At 55.6% G+C, this 18,878-nt stretch overlaps 2 protein-coding genes across 2 annotated transcripts; both read right to left on the reverse strand.

Annotated features, from left to right (window-relative positions):
- Positions 1-1,155: 1,155 nt before the first annotated feature.
- On the reverse strand, positions 1,156-3,187 carry LOC134527051 (maestro heat-like repeat-containing protein family member 2A). The gene is made up of 5 exons (XM_063359396.1): positions 3,054-3,187; positions 2,436-2,537; positions 1,908-2,019; positions 1,560-1,619; positions 1,156-1,286 (listed from the first exon to the last, which is right to left on the reverse strand). The coding sequence occupies exons 1-5, from the start codon at positions 3,159-3,161 to the stop codon at positions 1,156-1,158; spliced, it is 513 nt and encodes a 170-aa protein (XP_063215466.1). The 5' UTR covers positions 3,162-3,187.
- A 1,416-nt stretch (positions 3,188-4,603) lies between these two features.
- On the reverse strand, positions 4,604-6,681 carry LOC134527052 (uncharacterized). Its single transcript, XM_063359397.1, has 6 exons — positions 6,564-6,681; positions 6,201-6,307; positions 5,606-5,755; positions 5,250-5,404; positions 4,728-4,875; positions 4,604-4,621 (listed from the first exon to the last, which is right to left on the reverse strand). The coding sequence occupies exons 1-6, from the start codon at positions 6,679-6,681 to the stop codon at positions 4,604-4,606; spliced, it is 696 nt and encodes a 231-aa protein (XP_063215467.1).
- Between the last annotated feature and the right edge of the window lie 12,197 nt (positions 6,682-18,878).

An 18,878-nucleotide genomic window follows, 5' to 3' on the forward strand; every position in this document is an offset into this window, starting at 1 on the left:
AGGAACTTTGGTGCCGCAAGACACCACCTCTCCTGTCCGGAGGGAGCAGCGTGAGGGGTGGAGCCCGAAGGCATGGGCCGAATGGGCTCCGTGGGCGTTTTGTGGACTTTTTATGGGCGTCTAACAGGGGTGCTCCGTCGACTGAGGGAGTGCTGCCTGTGCATTCTGTCAAAAGGGTGGGAAGGGGAGCGGTGGCTCCTGAGGATGCACTGGGTGGTGCGGGACCTGGGCCTGACGTTCGTGGTGTGGAGTGAGGGGTGGGGAAAGGACTGCCGTGGTTTGACGCCGGCCGGTAACTGAGCAGCAGACAGGCGCTCCCTCACTGCCCCCAGCGGGACGGGGGAGAGAATCGGAGGGGTGAAAAGTGAGACAGCTGGTGGGTTGAGGGAAAAACCCTTTAATGATTGGAGAACAGGGTAGTAACAGTAACAATAAATTGTGATGACCAAGGAAATAACACAGAGAGAGAACTAAACCCCGAGACAGACAAGCGATGCAAAGGAAAGCACTTGCTCACCACTGACCAACCGATGTCCGAGCAGCAGCCCCCCACCAGCCTCCCCCCACGTTTGTCACTGAGCACGACGTCATACGGCACGGAACGTCCCTTTGGTCAGCTGGGGTCATCACTATATCATATATCATAGGGCTGCACTGCTCGGCCATAATGAAAACATCCCTGTGTGATCAACACTGTTTCCATCACGAATCCAAAACATCGCCCCATAGGAGCTAGTAGGAAGAAAATTAACTCCATCCCAGCCAACGCCCGCATAGCTCCGCGGAACAAGAGAGGATTTTGATGCTGGGAGAAATGACGACTCGCCAGCTTTGCGGAGCTTGGATGCCTTTGCGTGCCCTGAGATGTCTCAGGAGGGGCAGGTTGGGCTAAAGCTTCTCTCCTCCTCCTCCCCTCCGGGCTTTGTGGTCTAGGGGCGCAGCTGGGGCTTTGTTGCCAGGACAGCCTGGGTCCGCGGGTGCTGTCCTGCAGGCAGCAGCAGAGGCCAGGAGGGACGCTGTCTGCTCGGCCCGCTCAGGGTAGTCCCCATGGGAAGGACACCATGGGACGGGGCTTGTTATTCCAGCTTTATTAAAAACAAAGAATTATTCAAATCTATGGCCCTTTTCCAGAGGATTCTTTCAGTTCTCCATGGCTCAGCCGAGACAGCAGCACAGCCACCGCAGGCTCCATCCTCGTGTTCTCACGCGTTTTGTCAGTTTGAAGACGGTCTGAGCTGCCAGGGAGCTGACCAAGCGCTCCGTGTCTCTCCTCAAGGGCAAGAGGGCTGCAAGAGAAGGAAGGCGAGCAGACATGAACCCCCACTGCCTGCAGAGACCTCCTCCATCCCGACCGTGCCACCCCACTCATCTCTTTCCCTGGCCAGGAGGAGCAGGTGAGACAAAGAGACCAGCTGGAAGCTGTTGCTCAGGAATGCCCCATGTGGCCCGGACGTGTTCCTCTTGCCCCTGAAGCAGTTCCCTGGAGCAGGCTTAGGCATGGCAGCACCCTGCCCAGGCTCTGTCCCCTGCCCCACCAGCCCAGCACTGCCCCTACTCACCGTTGCAGACATTCCACACCTTGGTCTGACTTAGGTTCCTCAGGTGCTGCACGGCAAGCCCTAGGCACAGAATTCGTGTCAGAGCTCTGCTCCCCAGCACACGCCCGGCAGCACGGCCCCTGGCCCTGCCAGCTCGGGGCTGCACGCCCTCCTGCCCCTCAGCAGGGCTGAGCCCAGGGAATGGCAGCACCCAAGGGCAGTGGGACTGAGCAAGGCTCCCAGCGAGCCCACCTGTGTGGTGGGCCCTGCAGAGGGCAGCCAGGGCTCTGGCACCGCAGGGCTGCCCCTCACTGCCAGTGCAGCGGTGGGGACAGGGGCCTGGCTGCCAAAAGAGTGACCCCGGGGGACGTGGCTCACCAATGAACCTGACAGCCACCTCTCGCAAGGTGGCCTGAGCGTTGCGCAGGTACTGCAGGCTCTGAAACAGATAGTCTTCCGCCCTGCTCCTGTCATGCACTAACTGGAGAGAGAACAAGGGAACGGGGCTGGCACAGACCCTCAGCAGCCATCTGGACCAGCCCCTCCTACCAGCACCCCCCTTTCCTCCCGGCGCTTCCCGTCTCCCAGACAGGAGCCCTGTGGGGCTGAGGTCCAGAGGGAGCTGCAGGCGGAGGGGGCCGGAGGACGGCGAGACTCCTCTGTCCCACTGCCAGGACCCAGATGGGCCGGGGTCTCCTTCAGCACCCCGGGGGCAGGGAGGGGAGAGGGGCCTGGAGAAGAGCCCTTGGGGGCTCCGTGCTTGAGGGCAGGGAAGGAGAATGCAGCTGCAGGCCGCGTGCTCCAGGCGGGAGCAGAGGCAGGGTTGCACAGCGCAGCCCACGGGCACCTGGAGCAGCCCTTGTCCACCCGGCCCTGGGGCTTGGGCCTTGTCCTCACCAAGGACTCTCCGATCAGGTGCGTCTGGTTTGTCTTGGCCAGGTGGCTGAGCTTCCTCCACCCCAGGAACTCGGCACAGGCGAGGAGGGTGTCCCTAGAGGCCTGCAGAGAAGCAGAGACTGGGAGATGGCACCAGAGCCCAGGGAAGGAGAGCTGGCATCCTCCTCCTCTTGTCCAGGCTGCGAGCCTTTCCCAGCCCCTTATGGGAAGAGGCAGCGGGGGACCGAGGTTGAACTGGGTTCAGTGCCCAGGGCAGGGACACGGGGCAGCCACCACCTCAGGTGTCTCATGCTGCCGGCCAGCAGAAGAGAGATCCTCACGAGCTGCTGAGCTGCCGCCAGGGCTGGGGGCAAAGTGAAGGGCAAAGGAGCTGCGGGCCCTGGGCTGTAGGCAGGGAGGGCAGCAGTGCCAGAGACAGCGGGGCAGGACCGGGCCAGCAGCACCTCCCACGGGCATCCCCCGGCAGGACGCTTGGCTGCCCAGCTGGGGCTGTCCCAGCTCCTTCACGGCCAGGCCCAGGGTGGGCAGAGCTTTGATGCGGGGATGCAGGGCCAGTCCGCTGCTGGACTGCGCTGTCAGCACACCCTTCCCCGTGACACTGGTCGCTGGTCACTGTACCTGTGCCACGCTCTCGATCTCGTCGCTCATGTGGAGGAAGAGCGGGAGCAGGACCCTCTGCACTCTCTTCTTCATCTTTTTCTTGTTTATCCCCACCACGGCCTTCATCACATCTTTGAAGAGGCTGATGGAGAGCTCCCGCACCTGGCTGGACTCCTGGCAGGGAGGAGCACAGGGGGACTTCATCAACAGCCGCTCCCTGCCCACGGTGAGCAAGGGCGTTAGCGTGGCTGATGTGAGGGGAGATGCTCTGGGCTCAGATCCCGAACACAGGAGCTGTGGGCCTGCTGTGCAGCTGAGGCTGAGTGGCCCCAGAGCCCTGAAAGGCCAGGCAAGAGGGGCGAGGAGGGCAGCCCTGCCCGAGCGCTGCCCACCGGGCTGGGCTGAGGGACAGCTGTCTGTGCAGAGCGCCCATCTGTAGGGCTGAGGTGCCCGCGGCAGCCTTACATCATCAAAGAGGGGTGGGAGCTTCTCCGCCAGCTGCACAGCAATGAGGCTGGCCTCCTCAGTCTTCGCGTCACCCATCATGCTCCTGAGGAACACCAGGGCCTTCATCTTGGCATCAGCGTTGGCATCCTGCAGGTTCTCCATGATGTCTGGCAGCAGGACCTGCATTTTTGTTGCCTGTATGAAACACACAGTTTCCTTAGGATGAAGTGGTGAAAGGCCACCCTGGCAAAAATGCACTGGTTGCTAAGCACCAGCCTCCCGTGCTGCTTCCAAGCAGGTGTCACAGGAGTCACTGCGGCAGCCTCCTGGCCGGCAGTGGCCACTGATGGCATGCAGGGAGAGCAGGAGGAAGGGAAGGGATTGCGGGAGAGCAGCATCCCCTTACTCAGCCATGCCCTTTACCGACCAGGCGGAAGGGGCAGATGGACTGGTAACCCTCTGTGCCTGGAGGGCTCCGCCGGCACCCACCAGCCCCCTCCGTAGCAGGGAGGGTGACTGGACCTGACACCCCACCTCCTGACTCCCAGCCAAGGCCAAGCCACCGCATCACCCACTGCCCCAGGCCCCAGCTGCCAACGTGGCTCCGCTTGGCTACACCTTGCTCACCATCTTAGGTTTTTTCGAAAGCGTGATGAGGACACTGAGCACCAGCGAGAGCATCACTGAGCTTGGACGCCTCAGGTACCTCTGGGCTCTGTACAGGGCAGCAAACTCCTCGGCATCAATGTCAGTGTAGAGCAGCAGCTAAAACGAAGACAGCGGTTAGAGAGCAGCAGAGCCTGCGGGGCTCCCTCCGCCACGCTGGCACGAAGGCGGCGTGACCCGCCAGCGGTGGCAACCATCTCCTCTCCCCAGACCTGAAGCCCCCTCAGGCTGTGCAGAGGCCATGCCTCCGCCCCAGGCCCAGCGCCTGGCCTGGCTCTGGCTTCTGCCCCTTTCTCTGCCCCAGGTTTGTGGGCTGCAGAGCAGGGCGGGGGGAAGCAGAGAGCTGCCCAGGCAGGAGCAGGCTTTGTGTTTGTGCACCGGGGCCAAAAGGGCCCAGGGCAGCCCCAAGAGTCTGGCAGGGGGTCTGGCTGGTGCTGGGCAAGGCCCTGCTGGCCCTAAGGGGCTGTGTCCCTCTGTACGGGGGGAGGTGGCCATTTGGAGGCAGACAGGAGGGGAGGGCTCCGTGCCCGTTTCCCTGGGGAGGCAGGCGCAGCCCTGAGGATGAGCGTGGTCACTCACAGCCAAGGGATAGATGCAGGCGTCCTCTGTGGCACAGCTGAACACCTTGCGCACCCGCTGGTCCTGGAGCACGCTGAGCAGCTCCGTCAAGACGCTCCACAAAATCCAAGGCACGGAGATCATCACCTCCCACATGGCCAGGGCAGCGCTGCAGACCCAGAGCGCTGGGTCAGCAGGGCTGCCTCGGCCACTGCACCATGCCTGGGCCAGCCTCTCCGGGCCCTGGCTGTGCTGCAGCCCTGGCCCTTTCGCTTGGGGTGTGCAGGGGCCCTGACCGGGCAGGCGGGAGGGGGCTGCGGTGGTGTTCCCCCTGGGGCTGGGAGGAGCGTGGTGGTGGGGCTCTGGCTTGGCCAGCTCTGGCTGCTGCAGGCCTGGTGACCCACTGGTTCTGGGAGGCGTGGTGGGATGGAGGGCCCTGCTCCTCAGCGATGTCTTGCAACATTCCTTGGGTCTGGCAGCCAGAGAGTCCCCGCGTCCCTCTCCCCGCAGGGCGCAAGCCCTCAAGGCTGTCTGGGCTAGTACCTGTCACAGGTTGGCGAGATCTTCAACAGGCTCCTGACCACTTCTCTGGGGCACCACTCGGTCATTCGGAGGAGAAGGGAGTCCAGGCTGTGCCGGGCTGGCTCCGTGCAGATGCACTCCACGTTTTTGTGGATGTACCTCATGAACTTTGGCACCTGGAGAGGACACGGGTGAGGATGGTGCGGCCAGTGGAGTGCAGCCATTTCTCCAGCTGCGACTGAAAGTGCTGCCCTTCCCATCCCTCTCTGTTGCCTTGAAACGGCTTCAGGTGCCCGAGAGAGCTGGCTTAGGGAAGGAGGGAAGAGCAAGGCCTGTCAGGGCTCACGGGCAGGGCAGTCCAGCCACAGGGCACTTACGTCCGTCAGCCAGTAGCCAGGGTCTAGCACGACCATGTCCAGGATGTTGCTGCCCATCTGCCTGTCAGAGATGTCATCTGCTGTCAAGGCCTCGATCGCAATGAGGACAATGTCTGTCACCTGAGAAGGCTCAAGGTGTAGTCCGAACACCTACGGGAGGAAGGAAGGGAGGGAAGCCATGTCATGCCAAGCACCCTGCTGGTGCTGCTAGACTGAGCACCCGAGGAGCTCTGGCGACAGATGCCCTGCAGTGCTGTCGGCAGTGCCCGCAGGAAAGGTGGCAGCAGGGGCTGCAGTCTCTGCAGGGCAGAGCGTGAGAGCAGAGGGTCCCCAGGGTGAGGGAGGAGGCTTGGGCTCATGGGCATAGTGTGCTGGCCCGAGAGAGAACCGGGGCTCGCTGCTGCTGAGGAGGGCTGGAGCTGCTGCTGGGACACTGGAGTGCCGCCCTCACATAGTCCCTGCGCGGGGACAGCAGGAACCCTCTCACCGGGGACAGGGAGGCCACGCGAGACACGCTGATTGTGGGTCCCTTTGCTCACACAAGCCTCCTGCTGGTGACACGGACAAGAGTCCCAGGAAGGGGGCAGCTTGTTACCGTGGTCGACTCGCTGCTGTCAAGCGAAGAAAGCGAGCAGCTGCCCTCGGAATCCCATCCTGGTTCGAGCTCTGGATGCTCTGGATTCTCCTCTGGCAGCGTCTCGCCTACAAGGAGGGGAAACAGAGAAGAGTCAGCAGGACACAGCACCTTTGCCAACAAGCTTCCCAAAGGGTGAAAAGAGCGAGCAGGAGGAGGCTGTGGTGGGGAGGGCTCCCAGCCCTGAGCGTCCCTGGCATGCAAGCACCGCTTTGCCCCCTGCCCGTGGGACCCCTGTTGCAGGTGTGCCGCGGAAACGGGTTTCCGGCATTGAGGCGGTCGCGCCTGCTGGCCCTGCCAGTCCCGGAGGGGCTCCTCACTCACCCATCTGCAGCGGCTGGACCATGGTCACCGCGTAGGGCTCCGCTGGAGACCTGGTCTCCCGGGGAGCCGCCACCTCCTCCCAGGCCACCCTGGGGCTGCTGGGGGGTCTCTCCGCCATCCTGCCAAATGGAGGAAAGCGTGGGGGAGAGGGGAGGGCAGCTTAAGGGGAACACCTCAGTGCCGCGGGGCTACTGGGGGTGGCGGGGAAAGACGTGGGCTTGCGCTTGGAGTCTCCTCGCCAGCTCTGCACTCCCGCCCTGTCCCGTCGCTGTCCTGCCGGACACTGCAGGGCCGCGGCCACGCTGGGTTTCTATGGTGCTGTGGGGTGTCACGCAGTGATGTCACAAAGGGCCCCAATGAGACCCGCTGCCCGGGTCAGGAGGGGCAGGGCGCCTACTTTTGCGGGGGGGCAGGGAGCCAGCTGGCCCATGGCTCCTCTCATCTGCCCTCATGTCCCCTCAGGACCTTTCTGTATTCTCCGGCTCGTCCCAGAGCCGTGTGCTCACACAGCCCGGCGTGGCCCCAGGACCTCCCTGGGAGATCCCTGCTTCTCCCCATCCGTGTAGTGCTCTCTTCACATCTCTACAGTTTCTGGCCTCTCACAATGACATCCTTTCCCCGACTCCGATAACCTCGTTCTGTACCAGGAAGCAAAAGATGTTTACGCCTGCTCCTCTCCTCCCATCGCTGGTTGGGGATACAGTTGGTGATGGGACTCTTACAGTGTGTGTCGCTCACCAGATGCTGTCAGAACAGGAGATGAGAAAGGAATATCCTCTCTCTTTTCTACGCTGGCTTAAAATCTTTAATCAATGCCTTCACCTACAGCCTAAGAGAGAGAGAGCTTGAGGAGTCATGCAGAAAACTAGTTGGCCTGGGGTGAAACTGGGGAGACCATACCGGTAAAACCTACCGGGCAAAAGACTGGAAAATAGACCGTCAGGATAAAAGGGGAAAAGAGGGCGTCCTGGTTCCGGTGGGGACAGGGTTAATTCTCCCCAGGCTCCGGCAGGGACACAGGTATTCCATCCCACGTGAGCCATGCCCGGTCTGTAGCCAGGAGCTGCCGGGGGAGGGGGCAGGAAGTCGCCTCTTGGGAGCGGGCTGGGGCGCCCTGGGTCCGGTCGGTGAGCGCTGGTTCCATAATCGTGTTTGTACATTCCTGTGTCCGCGTTGCTGTTGTTGTTTTCTTGTTCCCTTTGCTGTTCTGTTAAACTGCCTTTGTCTCAACCCATGAGCTTTGCCTTTGTCTTCCGACTCCTCCCCGTGGTGGGGGGAGTTCGAGAGAGCGGCAGGTGGTTCTTTGTTGCCGTCTGAGGCCAAGCCACGACAGAGGGACTAGAAGGTTCAGCTGAAAATAGCTGGGGATGCCTGGGGGTGCCAGTCCAGCAGCCCTGTACCTGCCAGCGCAGCAGGACGAGAGACCTGTTGCCCTGCCTGCACTGCCTGGCTTTGACCGGCTCCTGGAGTCAGGCAGACCTGGAGCGCTCCCCAACATCAGCAAAGCGGCACCCTGGAGAGGACAGAGGAGGGATCAAACCTCGCCAGCCAACAGTTCTGTCGCTGTCTGAGGCCAAACCATGACACACGTCATCTGCATCTCTTTTCCTCGTCTGTTTTCCGCCGGCCCGAAAACAGGATCTTTGGTTGTCTCAGCTCTAGCAAAAGCAAAGGATTTGGAAAAATGATACAAACAAGTTTCAGAGAAAGCAGGAGAGCGGAAGAGGCAGAAACGGTGCTGTGTCTCGCTGACCTGGCATTTCAAAGGAACTTTCAAGGATTTTTTTCTTTTTTCTTTGCAATCGCTGCCAGGCACAAGTGAAAAAACAAAGACCTGCGCTTTCAGTAGAACTGAAAACAACAAGGCTCTTGAGTCTCATTACTCTTTTTTCCAGCACCCATTTGTTTGGGGGTTTTGTTTTAAAACCTCAGTGAGCTCTGATGTGGGCATAGCAAACCGTCCCCTCCTCATCTTTAGAAAGAATGTTACATTGAAGGAAAACTGTTTGTATAAGCTCTAAATGACATGTTTCCACTGTCAAAGGTTGTAACAGTTTTTAACTTCTTCGCCATCCTCGTCTTCTTTCCCTTGCCTTTCTTCTGATGGCACTATGACTGCCGTACCTCAACATAGTACTCACGCAAATCGTATGTGGGACAGTAACGGAAGATTGGTGAGGAGGACTGCAAATACGCTCAAGTGACTCGCACCTGGGGTGTCGGAAAACACATGTATCACACTAATCGTCATTTAGTCTTGCGTGCTTGACAAGCAGAACATCTGCACTTAGATAACATAGGCCTGTGATGGACTCGGAGGCCCCTTATCGACCACACTTGAGATTCCTGCCTTGCTGTCAGAAAAAATGAAAGCACCGTGGAAAACTTCGCCTGCTTCAATCCCTGAAAAACAGGGGAGAACAGCAGGTGTGGACTCTCTCTCTTTCTCTCTCTCATTAGCAAGGACTCTCTCGTTAAAACCACTCTCTAGCAAGGACTCCCTCTTGTGGGAGGAAGAGGAGGTGAGAAGGAAAAGGAGGAGCAGAGGGAGGAACAGGAGGAACAAGAAATGAACAGGAGGAGGAGTTGTAGGAGGAAGAGGGAGAACGAGAAGAGGCACATAAGGAATAGGAACAGCAGGCATTAGAGGAAAAACAGGAAGAGGAGGACATGGAAAAGGAGGAACAGGAAAAAGATCAGAAGAAACAGAAGAAGAAAGAACAGAAAAAGGAAGTGGATGAACAGGAGGAACAGGACAAAGAGGAGGAGGAGGAGGAGACATCCCCCATGTCTGTGGGAGAACACAGGTCACTGCCGCGATTGAGAGACGGGACGCTGCTTGATGCAAGCAAAATGTCAGTTTATTAGACGCGTCGGAAAGCCTTTTATACAGCTACTTAACAGCTACACAAATTACACAAATTCTATCATTTCTGATTGGCTTAGCTCTAAATATTTCATTACAATAATCCCTCCTACTTGCGGTTTCGCTACATGCTAGAAGCTATGGTTTTGCTATGTGCTAGAAGCTACAGTGATAACTTGTTGCCTACTCCCTACTTCTTCAAGGTTATTTATCTCGGACCTGCAAGGCCAGCTGTTCCCTGACTCCTCAGAGTTATTTCTCCCAGATCTGCAAGGCTGGCATGCCCTCAAGTTTCTTCATACTTGTACTTTTCCGCTAGCCGCCCCGACATCTCCCCCTTTTTTGTTTCTTTAAAGGCAGAACTGAGGCACGGGTTTAAAGGTCATCATACTCAGTGAGCTGGACAGAACTAACACTACCGTAAATCTTCGGAATATCGCCGTTTTGAATAAACCATGTATGTCGAACAACTTTAGTCGCCAAAGACCTGACACAGGAAAGAGCGCAGCTTAGAATCGAAAGGCCTACCAATATAATAACTAATATGAGTACAGCAGATTGTACCAGGCTCCTAAGCCAGCCCTTTAGCCCAAACCAATCACCCAAAGCACCCAATCCGAAGAAGTCCATATCAGATTGCACCTTTTGTGAATGCGCGAGGAGTTGTGTAATTTGCTTATGTAGCGAAGAAGAGTGGTCCTCTAAGTCCATGCAGCACATTCCGTCAAAGTCCTCACAGCCATGTCCGTGGGCTAGTAGCAAGAAGTCAATAGCGGCTCTGTTTTGCAGGACTGCGTGTTGTACCGTGGACAAGTCTTCAGCCATCTCAGATAGTATGCGGCTGGTAGCATTTGCTTGCTTAACAACCCAACAGGCAATTGCATCTAAGTCTCTTTGGGCTCTCACTGCTGCCACCCCAGGGGTAAATAGCGAGGCGAAAAAACCTCCCAGCAATTCCATAGCTTAACATTATCGTCGCAAGTATTATCTAATGCTTGTGTTGTGTCACGAGTAAAACGTAACCGCTGTTTTGGGCTTGGATGATAGTGAGGAGTGCCAAGACTAAGCTGTCCAATAGTACACGGGCCTCCTCTAGGGTTGGAAGGGATCCCAGACCAAGCTCTATTTCCGCAAATAAAAAAGAACCCCAAGGGGAGCCGCCTAGGGAGCATGGTACCGGGGGCTGAGTGAGTGGCGTCTCGAGCAATGCTCAAACACCATTGTTGTTGCCAGAGGGTAGCATTACCAATAGGTGAGATGACGGTCGGTGCAGAATCCTTTACTAAGCGCCCCTCTTTTTGGGCCCCGACCATGACCTAAGGCCAATAAACAAACAGTGAGAAGCATTAAGAGAATCTACTAAGTCAATTTCCTGCGGCTCGGGCCCTATTGGCAATTTATCATCCCAATTATCGTGTTTTTCAAAAAGGTCCTTAAGATTTTTCCATGAAAAAGGAAACCTTCCAGAAATACTGTACTGCTTCCGTAAGGTTGTCATAGAGTTATTAAACAGTAAAAAGGTCGAGTTATTCAGTGGTACCCCTACTAAGCAGGTGATGAAGGGCGAGCTGGGCGTAGCAAGACTGGCACAAAAGCTAGTTGTATTGAGCGACCTGGCCAGAGTAACCCAGACATTTTGCCGGGGGTCAAAAAGGTGAGGGTGATACCCTGGCAAAGGATTGGCATGTGTCCAGGCTGCACATATACAAAAAAGTGTTAACAGGATCATAATGTTTGACGGACTCTTCCCCCCACCCCCTTTTTTTTTTTTTTTTTTTTTTGCAATGCTAAATTCTTACAATGCTAATTTCATATATTAGGCAACTGTCACACCATCTATTGGCCAATGTTAACCGTCGCTACCATCTCTTACCACAGCGATAGCAGTCACATAAAACCCAAGGGTCACAATTACCACAGGCGACGCAATGAATATGTTCTACTGGCGTCTCTGCTCTATTGTCCATAAGAGCACTGCATCAGTCCTCCGAATGTTCTCCGGTATGCTGTTCAGGGGAATGATCTAGCTGTGGATTGGTGTTGTGGCCATCCGATTGTGGTAGGGGTTCACGGAAAGGTCTCACGCTCTTTGCTGGGATCCACCTGGGGCCTCGTTCTGTGGAAACTCAAGCATAGCCTCTGCCCCATGTGACAAGGGGGTATGGCCCCAAGACCTTACCTGTCTCAGGGTCGCGGATCAGGACTGGAGCTTTTACGCTGCCTTCGAAAGAAGTGTTTGTGTTAAAGTGGCGAACGATCGGAGGGTTGTTATCTATTAAAGAACAATTTAAAAAGTTAAAAACATACAGGGCTTTCTGTAGACGTTCTTCAGGGGTGGCTGTCCCTACTCCCCCTTTCTGTTGCTGCAACAAGCGCTTTGAAGACTGAGAGCGTTCAATCAGGGACTGGCCCGTAGGGCAACGCGGGATCCCAGTGATGTGAGTGATCCCCCAAGAGATAAAAAAGGTTTTAAGTGCAGCCGAGATATAAGCAGGGCCATTGTCTGTTTTGATTTGTGCAGGGATGCCTAAGGTAGCAAAAGCACGCAGCAGATGCCTGCAAACATCTTTCGTCGCCTCCCCCACATGGCAGGAGGCAAATAGAGCGCCTGAAAGGGTGTCAATAGAGGAATGGACGTATTTTAATCTCCCAAATTCTGGATGGTGTGTGACATCCGTCTGCCATAATTGCAGGCTTTGTAAGCCTCTGGGATTAACCCCACCTGGTGCCGTAGAAAAAGAATGTTTTTGACAATCAGGGCAGACAGCGATAATGTTCGCCGCTTGCTGAGAAGTGACGCCAAACTGTTGTTTGAGGCCCCCTGCATTCTGATGGAAAAAGGAATGACTAAGCTTAGCTTGCGCAATACGGTCAGGTAAAACTTGTACCGTCAGAGTGAGCATATCGGCCCGTCGATTGCCCTCTGCAATAAACCCAGGTAAAGAGGTGTGCGATCTAACATGTAAAACAAAATAGGGATGTGTTCGAGAGGTTAAAAGGAAAACAAGTTCCTGCAACAAAGCAAACAAATCAGCATGCGAAGTATGACGCAGCACCGAGGCCTCTGCCCGTTCGACGACGCCTGCAACATAAGCAGAATCAGTAATAAGATTCAGTGGTGTAGACCACTTACGAAAAGCTCGAACAACAGCGGCAAGCTCTACGATTTGAGGGGACCCGGAGACTGTCTCAACGTCCGACTCCCATTGTTGAGAGCGGTCATCCCACCAGACAATCACCGACTTGTGTGTTTTTCCAGACCCATCGGTGAACACAGTAAGGCCTTGGAGGGGCTGGTGACATCTCTTTGGTATGGATATTAAGTTAAAATGAGCATGTAGAAGCTTGTGGGACGGAGGATGTGAGGTTAGTTGACCCGAATAATCTGTTAAGGCAAACACGAAAGCATCAGACTGTTGGAATAACCATTGTAGGTACATATTAGTTACAGGTAAACAGATAGAAGCAAAGTCCATCCCTGACAGGGCAAGCAAGCGCTGCCGTGCTTTAATTATCAAGGAAGCAAACATTTCATGTTGCGTCCAAATTGTTTTAGTGGGCTGGTTGGGTAAAAAGACCCACTCAATGATTAATAAGGGATCAGGATTGTTAGGGTCCCATTGAAAAATCAAAGCATATGGCTGACGTGCAGGGTTCAAAATAATTAAATTGAAGGGCAATTCAGGCGCACAGCGGTGTGCTTGCCGTGAGGCAATGGCTTCCGCTACTTTTTGTAACGAGGCAGCAGCTTCAGGACCCAGTCGACGAGGGGAGCGTAAATCGGAATCTCCCTTGAGGAGTTCAAACAAAGGGCTTAAGTCTGAATTGGAGATTCCTAGCAAGGGTCGGACCCAAGTAATGGTCCCTAATAATTTTTGAACATCGTGCAAATTTTTAATGTCCGCCTGTATATGCACAGGTTGGGGAACTATCGTCTGGGTCCTGATGCGCCAACCCAAGTAGGTCCAAGGGGGCATTTTCTGGACTTTTTCGGGCGCAATACAGAGGCCTGCCGAATTGACAGTGGCCGTGACAAGGGCTACGGCCTTTTCCATGAGCTCAAGGTGAGGCGCAGCCATCAAGATATCATCCATATAATGATATAACAGAACTTGAGGCAACGCAACCCTGACAGGGCTAAGTACCTTAGCGACATACCATTGACAAATTGTCGGGCTATTTTTCATTCCCTGTGGCAGTACAACCCACTGATATCGTTGCACAGGAGCTTGCATATTGACACTTGGGACTGAAAAAGCAAATTTGGCACCGTCGTCAGGGTGTAGTGGAATATTAAAAAAGCAATCCTTAAGGTCAATAACGGTGAGATGCCAATTGCGGGGGATCATAGTTGGAGAAGGGAGCCCTGGCTGCAGAGCTCCCATATCTACCATAGCATCATTGATTTTTCTGAGATCATGGAGCAGGCGCCACTTGCCAGATTGCTTCTTAATAACAAAGACAGGTGAATTCCAAGGACTAGTAGTAGGTACTATATGTCCTTTTGCTAATTGTTCCGTAACCAGTTCTTGGAGAGCGCGAAGCTTTTCGAGTGGTAGGGGCCATTGATCTACCCAAATGGGCGTCTGCGTTTTCCAAGTCAGTTTCAGGGTGTCGCGCACCTCAATGGCCCCCCCTAAAAATGCGACTGAATGGAAGTTCCCCCTTGTGACAGCACATCACGTCCCCATAAGACCATAGGAACAGGCAGCACAAAAGGCTTGACGGAAGCTACTCGTCCTTCTGGGCCTTTGATTTGGATCAATTCCGAGGATTGGTGGCTTCTACCAACTCCTCCGATTCCGGCTAGCGCCTGAGGCACAGCTGCCAAAGGCCACTGTGGAGGCCACTTCGCCTGTGAAATTACGGTAACATCGGCCCCTGTGTCAATAATCCCATTCAGGATTCCTTGCTGAGTGCCGTGAATAAGAGTACACTGACAAAGTGGTTGCTTCTGGGAAATGGACTGTACCCAGAGAATCTGTGGATCCCCAGTAGATCCAAAACCTCCTTGTCTTTGCTGCGGAGGTGGGTGAAGCGAAAGAGAGCTTGCGTTCTGCGGGATCAATAGTAATTGTGCAATGCGGCTTCCTTTGGGTACTGTGCAAGGGGGAAATGGGGCCCAGGCCATGATTTTAATTTCCCCAATGGTATCCGCATCAATTACTCCAGGCAATACAAAAAGTCCGGCTAAGGTAACCGATGATCTCCCTAATAGTAGCCCTTGTGTTTTCGGGGGTAAAGGACCTGAAACATTAGTTGCTAATAAATGAACAGAGGAATCAAGCAACGTTACTGCGTGTGAGGTTGCCAGGTCCAATCCGGCGCTACCAGCTGTTGCTGGGCGAAGACTTGTGGCGAGGTCACACCCATCTGCATGGCTCGATTCACCGGTGACGATACTTGTGTCTGTGCGCGTCACTGCCCCGCGCTCCGCAAGCGGTTTCCCTGTATCGGCTGCCCTTGCAAATTATACTTAGAACGACATTGATTAGCATAATGACGCCCCTTCCTGCATCGGGGACAGATCCCAGGGACTTGGGCTTTAGCCCCCCCATTAGAAGCGGGACAATTTCGTTTGATACGGCCTGGTTTACCACAACCGTAGCAATTTCCTGCCCCAGACATGCCTCTCATAGCTACGAAAGCAGCTGCCATCGCTTCAAATTTATGGTCCACAGTACCAATACGATTACAAGCCTCTACCATTTCAACCAAAGTCGGAGCTGGGTTAGGGAGAGATTTAAGTAATTTTTTACAGTCGGCGTTAGCATTTTCAACTGCTAATTTTAATAGCAAAATCTCTCGAGCTTCGGTATTATGTATTTGGCGCTCTAAAGCTTGCTTAAGTCTACCAATGAATTGCATGTACGGCTCCCGAGGTTCCTGCGTAATAGAGGTGAATGCCTTTTGAGGTTTACGGGAATCGGGTATTTTGAGTAAAGCCTTTTTTGCTTCTTCGCAGATCGCTTCCAGGGCCTCTCGTGGACAATCTCGAGCCTGTGCCGCTGGATCAGAGTGCTGACCCGTACCCGTAAGGTGCTCCATGGTCAGTGCGGCAAGAGCAGCATTATGACCCACGTCGCTGGTGAGGAGAGTTTGAAGGCCCCCCCTCCAACGCGACTCCCAGAGGGAATACTGGGAAGGGGTTAATAACAATTGCGCTAGCGATTTTAAATCATGGGGAGTCATAACATACGTATCAAAGACAGAAGACAGCAGGCTCGCAAAATATGGGGAAGAGAGCCCGTGTTCTGTGACGGTACGGCGCAGCTCTTTAATCACCGGGAAGGACAAAGCCTCCCACTGCAATCCCCGGCCTTGATAAATAACAGGGGCGACTATCGTTCGCGCTATTTCCAAGTCACCTTCTTTTAAAGCTTGACGTTTAATATTCGCCCACGTATCATGAGGGTTAGGGGGGTACAAGTCAGGCTCTTTATCAGGATCAACGGGTCCCGGGTCAAGCGGATCTTCCTCAGGAGGGTAGCCTGCAGCACAGACCTTTAAGGGTCCGGGCGACTTAGCGTGTCGCGGAGATAGCGGAGGGGGAAGCAAAGGCTGAGCTGATGAAGGTTCCCCCTTAGTATCTGGAGAGTCTTTATGGCCCCTTTCCTGCGCCTTAATAGCCTCAAAGATATTTCTCCACCACGGAAGCAAACGCTGAGCCTCGGCATTCCCTGACGTCGCCGCGTCCCACAACTTTACCCCCACATCGTCCCAAAGTTCCCGGGTAAAAATACTAGAGGCCGTAACAGTGGGGATCTTCATTTGTACCCACTTAAGCGTAATCTTTAAGTCCTGCCCGGAAATATCTTTTTTATGTTTCCGGAGGAGCGTTTTCATAACCTCATATACGTCTCTCTCTGCGGGGGACATCTGATTCCCCATGTTTCCCACAGCTCACCTCTTAAATCCAGAGGGATTCCTGGCCAGTTCCTGCTTCCTTTCAGCAGCTCATTCAATGTTGCGTGGGACTCGCAGCAAGCCGCTCAGCTAGGCGGTTCACCACCCCATCACGTCGGGGTCACCAATTTGCCGCGATTGAGAGACGGGATGCTGCTTGATGCAAGCAAAATGTCAGTTTATTAGACGCGTCGGAAAGCCTTTTATACAGCTACTTAACAGTTACACAAATTACACAAATTCTATCATTTCTGATTGGCTTAGCTCTAAATATTTCATTACAATAATCCCTCCTACTTGTGGTTTCGCTACATGCTAGAAGCTACTGTTTTGCTGTATGCTAGAAGCTACAGTGATAACTTGTTGCCTACTCCCTACTTCTTCAAGGTTATTTATCTCGGACCTGCAAGGCCAGCTGTTCCCTGACTCCTCAGAGTTATTTCTCCCAGATCTGCAAGGCTGGCATGCCCTCGAGTTTCTTGCATACTTGTACTTTTCCGCTGGCCGCCCCGACAGGTCACCTGAGGGAGTGGGGTTTGAGTGCATTTAGGGGACTTTGGCCAATATGTTGTGGGGCCAAGTGGGCTATGTCCAGCCGCAGGTCGTACACCTACCCCACTCTGTGTTCACCGAGGGGGAGCCTGGGGGCTGTATTTGCAGTTTGTGTGTGTGTGCGCGCGCGTGTGCGTGTGTCCCAGTTTGCTCCCCACCGCAAAGTGTCCCTCCCATCCCCTCAGTTTCTCCCAACACCACACCATAATCCAGGAGGAGGAGGTGCTGCGTCTTCCCCCTCCCCAACACCCTTCAGGCCACTGCAGGGTCACTTGGGCTGCGGGGAGGGGATGTGATGGCGGGCGGACCCACAGCAAGCATCACCCTCCCCCATCCTCCCCCACCCCACCACCATCCCTGCGGCCTCAGCCTCACCTCCTCATCACCGTCGGGCGGACGCCGGTGGCGATGGCAGCCAGAAGCCCCAGGGCCCATGGCTGCTGTCCAGTGGCATGGCCAGGGCATCCTGACTCTCTGGGACACGGTGGCTCCCTTGGAGATGGGGGTTTCCGGAAGACAGGGGCCGCTGAGGGGAGGGAGGGCTGGGAGGGGGGGAAGAGGGGCCTCGGGCCTGGGCCGGGGGCTGCTGGGCCTCGGGGCAGGCCCCACGGGCGCCACGGCGAAGCTGGGCCTGGCCACCAGCGGAGCCCGCCTTCTTCCCCCCTCGGTCTCCGCCCTCGTAGGTCGGGAGTGCTGTCAGTCTCCTCCCCTGAGGCGCTACCGCCGCTGATTGGCCACAGGGGGGCAGGCTGCTGGGCTGCAGTGCCCGCCCTTCATGTCTGATTGGCCATCTGGGCTGTCACTCTGCCCTGGTTTCAGGCCTACCCTCCCCTGCGGGGATGCTCTCTCTTATTGGCTGCCTGAGGCGTCGTTCCCCTCCCACACACCAGGGCCCGCCCTGCCCTGTGGGGATGTTTCCTCTGATTGGCTGCCTGCTTCCAGTCAATCACATGCCTTGCCCTGCCTCCCCTGAGGCCATTGGCTGTCCCGGGCCGCTGCCTCCCCTCCTGGGCGGGTGCTGCCAGGCGACCGGCTCCGCCTTCAGGGGTTGGACCTGTGGGCCCTGAGGACAGGCCGTGGGGCATGGAAGGCGGGTGGGGTCCCTCAGCGTGAGGATTTCGGCCGAGGACAGGAGGCTTTGGGCACGCAAAGGGTGGGCTAGATGCACCCAGTGGCGCTTTGGACCCTGAAAACGAGGGGGACCGACCTCTTGGTTCCGGCCTGAGCGGGCTTTGGTGGTCAGGAACTTTGGTGCCGCAAGACACCACCTCTCCTGTCCGGAGGGAGCAGCGTGAGGGGTGGAGCCCGAAGGCATGGGCCGAATGGGCTCCGTGGGCGTTTTGTGGACTTTTTATGGGCGTCTAACAGGGGTGCTCCGTCGACTGAGGGAGTGCTGCCTGTGCATTCTGTCAAAAGGGTGGGAAGGGGAGCGGTGGCTCCTGAGGATGCACTGGGTGGTGCGGGACCTGGGCCTGACGTTCGTGGTGTGGAGTGAGGGGTGGGGAAAGGACTGCCGTGGTTTGACGCCGGCCGGTAACTGAGCAGCAGACAGGCGCTCCCTCACTGCCCCCAGCGGGACGGGGGAGAGAATCGGAGGGGTGAAAAGTGAGACAGCTGGTGGGTTGAGGGAAAAACCCTTTAATGATTGGAGAACAGGGTAGTAACAGTAACAATAAATTGTGATGACCAAGGAAATAACACAGAGAGAGAACTAAACCCCGAGACAGACAAGCGATGCAAAGGAAAGCAAACGCTGAGCCTCGGCATTCCCTGACGTCGCTGAGTCCCACAACTTTACCCCCACATCGTCCCAAAGTTCCCGGGTAAAAATACTGGAGGCCTTAACAGTGGGGATCTTCATTTGTACCCACTTAAGCGTAATCTTTAAGTCCTGCCCGGAAATATCTTTTTTATGTTTCCGGAGGAGCGTTTTCGTAACTTCATATATGTCTCTCTCTGCGGGGGACATCTGATTCCCCATGTTTCCCACA

This window comes from Chroicocephalus ridibundus, chromosome 25 (assembly GCF_963924245.1).
Source record: "Chroicocephalus ridibundus chromosome 25, bChrRid1.1, whole genome shotgun sequence".
Lineage (NCBI taxonomy): Eukaryota > Metazoa > Chordata > Aves > Charadriiformes > Laridae > Chroicocephalus > Chroicocephalus ridibundus.

Excerpts from the sequence above, each read along its gene's own strand:
- LOC134527051 (XM_063359396.1), bottom strand. The coding sequence starts at position 3,161 with ATGAAGGCCGTGGTGGGGATAAACAAGAAAAAGATGAAGAAGAGAGTG. Across the intron at positions 2,538-3,053 it reads AGATCGAGAGCGTGGCACAG|GCCTCTAGGGACACCCTCCT; the intron begins GTACAGTGACCA and ends GCTTCTCTGCAG. Across the intron at positions 1,287-1,559 it reads GGTGTGGAATGTCTGCAACG|CCCTCTTGCCCTTGAGGAGA; the intron begins GTGAGTAGGGGC and ends CTTCTCTTGCAG.
- LOC134527052 (XM_063359397.1), bottom strand. The coding sequence starts at position 6,681 with ATGGCGGAGAGACCCCCCAGCAGCCCCAGGGTGGCCTGGGAGGAGGTG. Across the intron at positions 6,308-6,563 it reads GGTCCAGCCGCTGCAGATGG|GCGAGACGCTGCCAGAGGAG; the intron begins GTGAGTGAGGAG and ends CCCTCCTTGTAG. Across the intron at positions 4,876-5,249 it reads ATCTCGCCAACCTGTGACAG|CGCTGCCCTGGCCATGTGGG; the intron begins GTACTAGCCCAG and ends CTGGGTCTGCAG.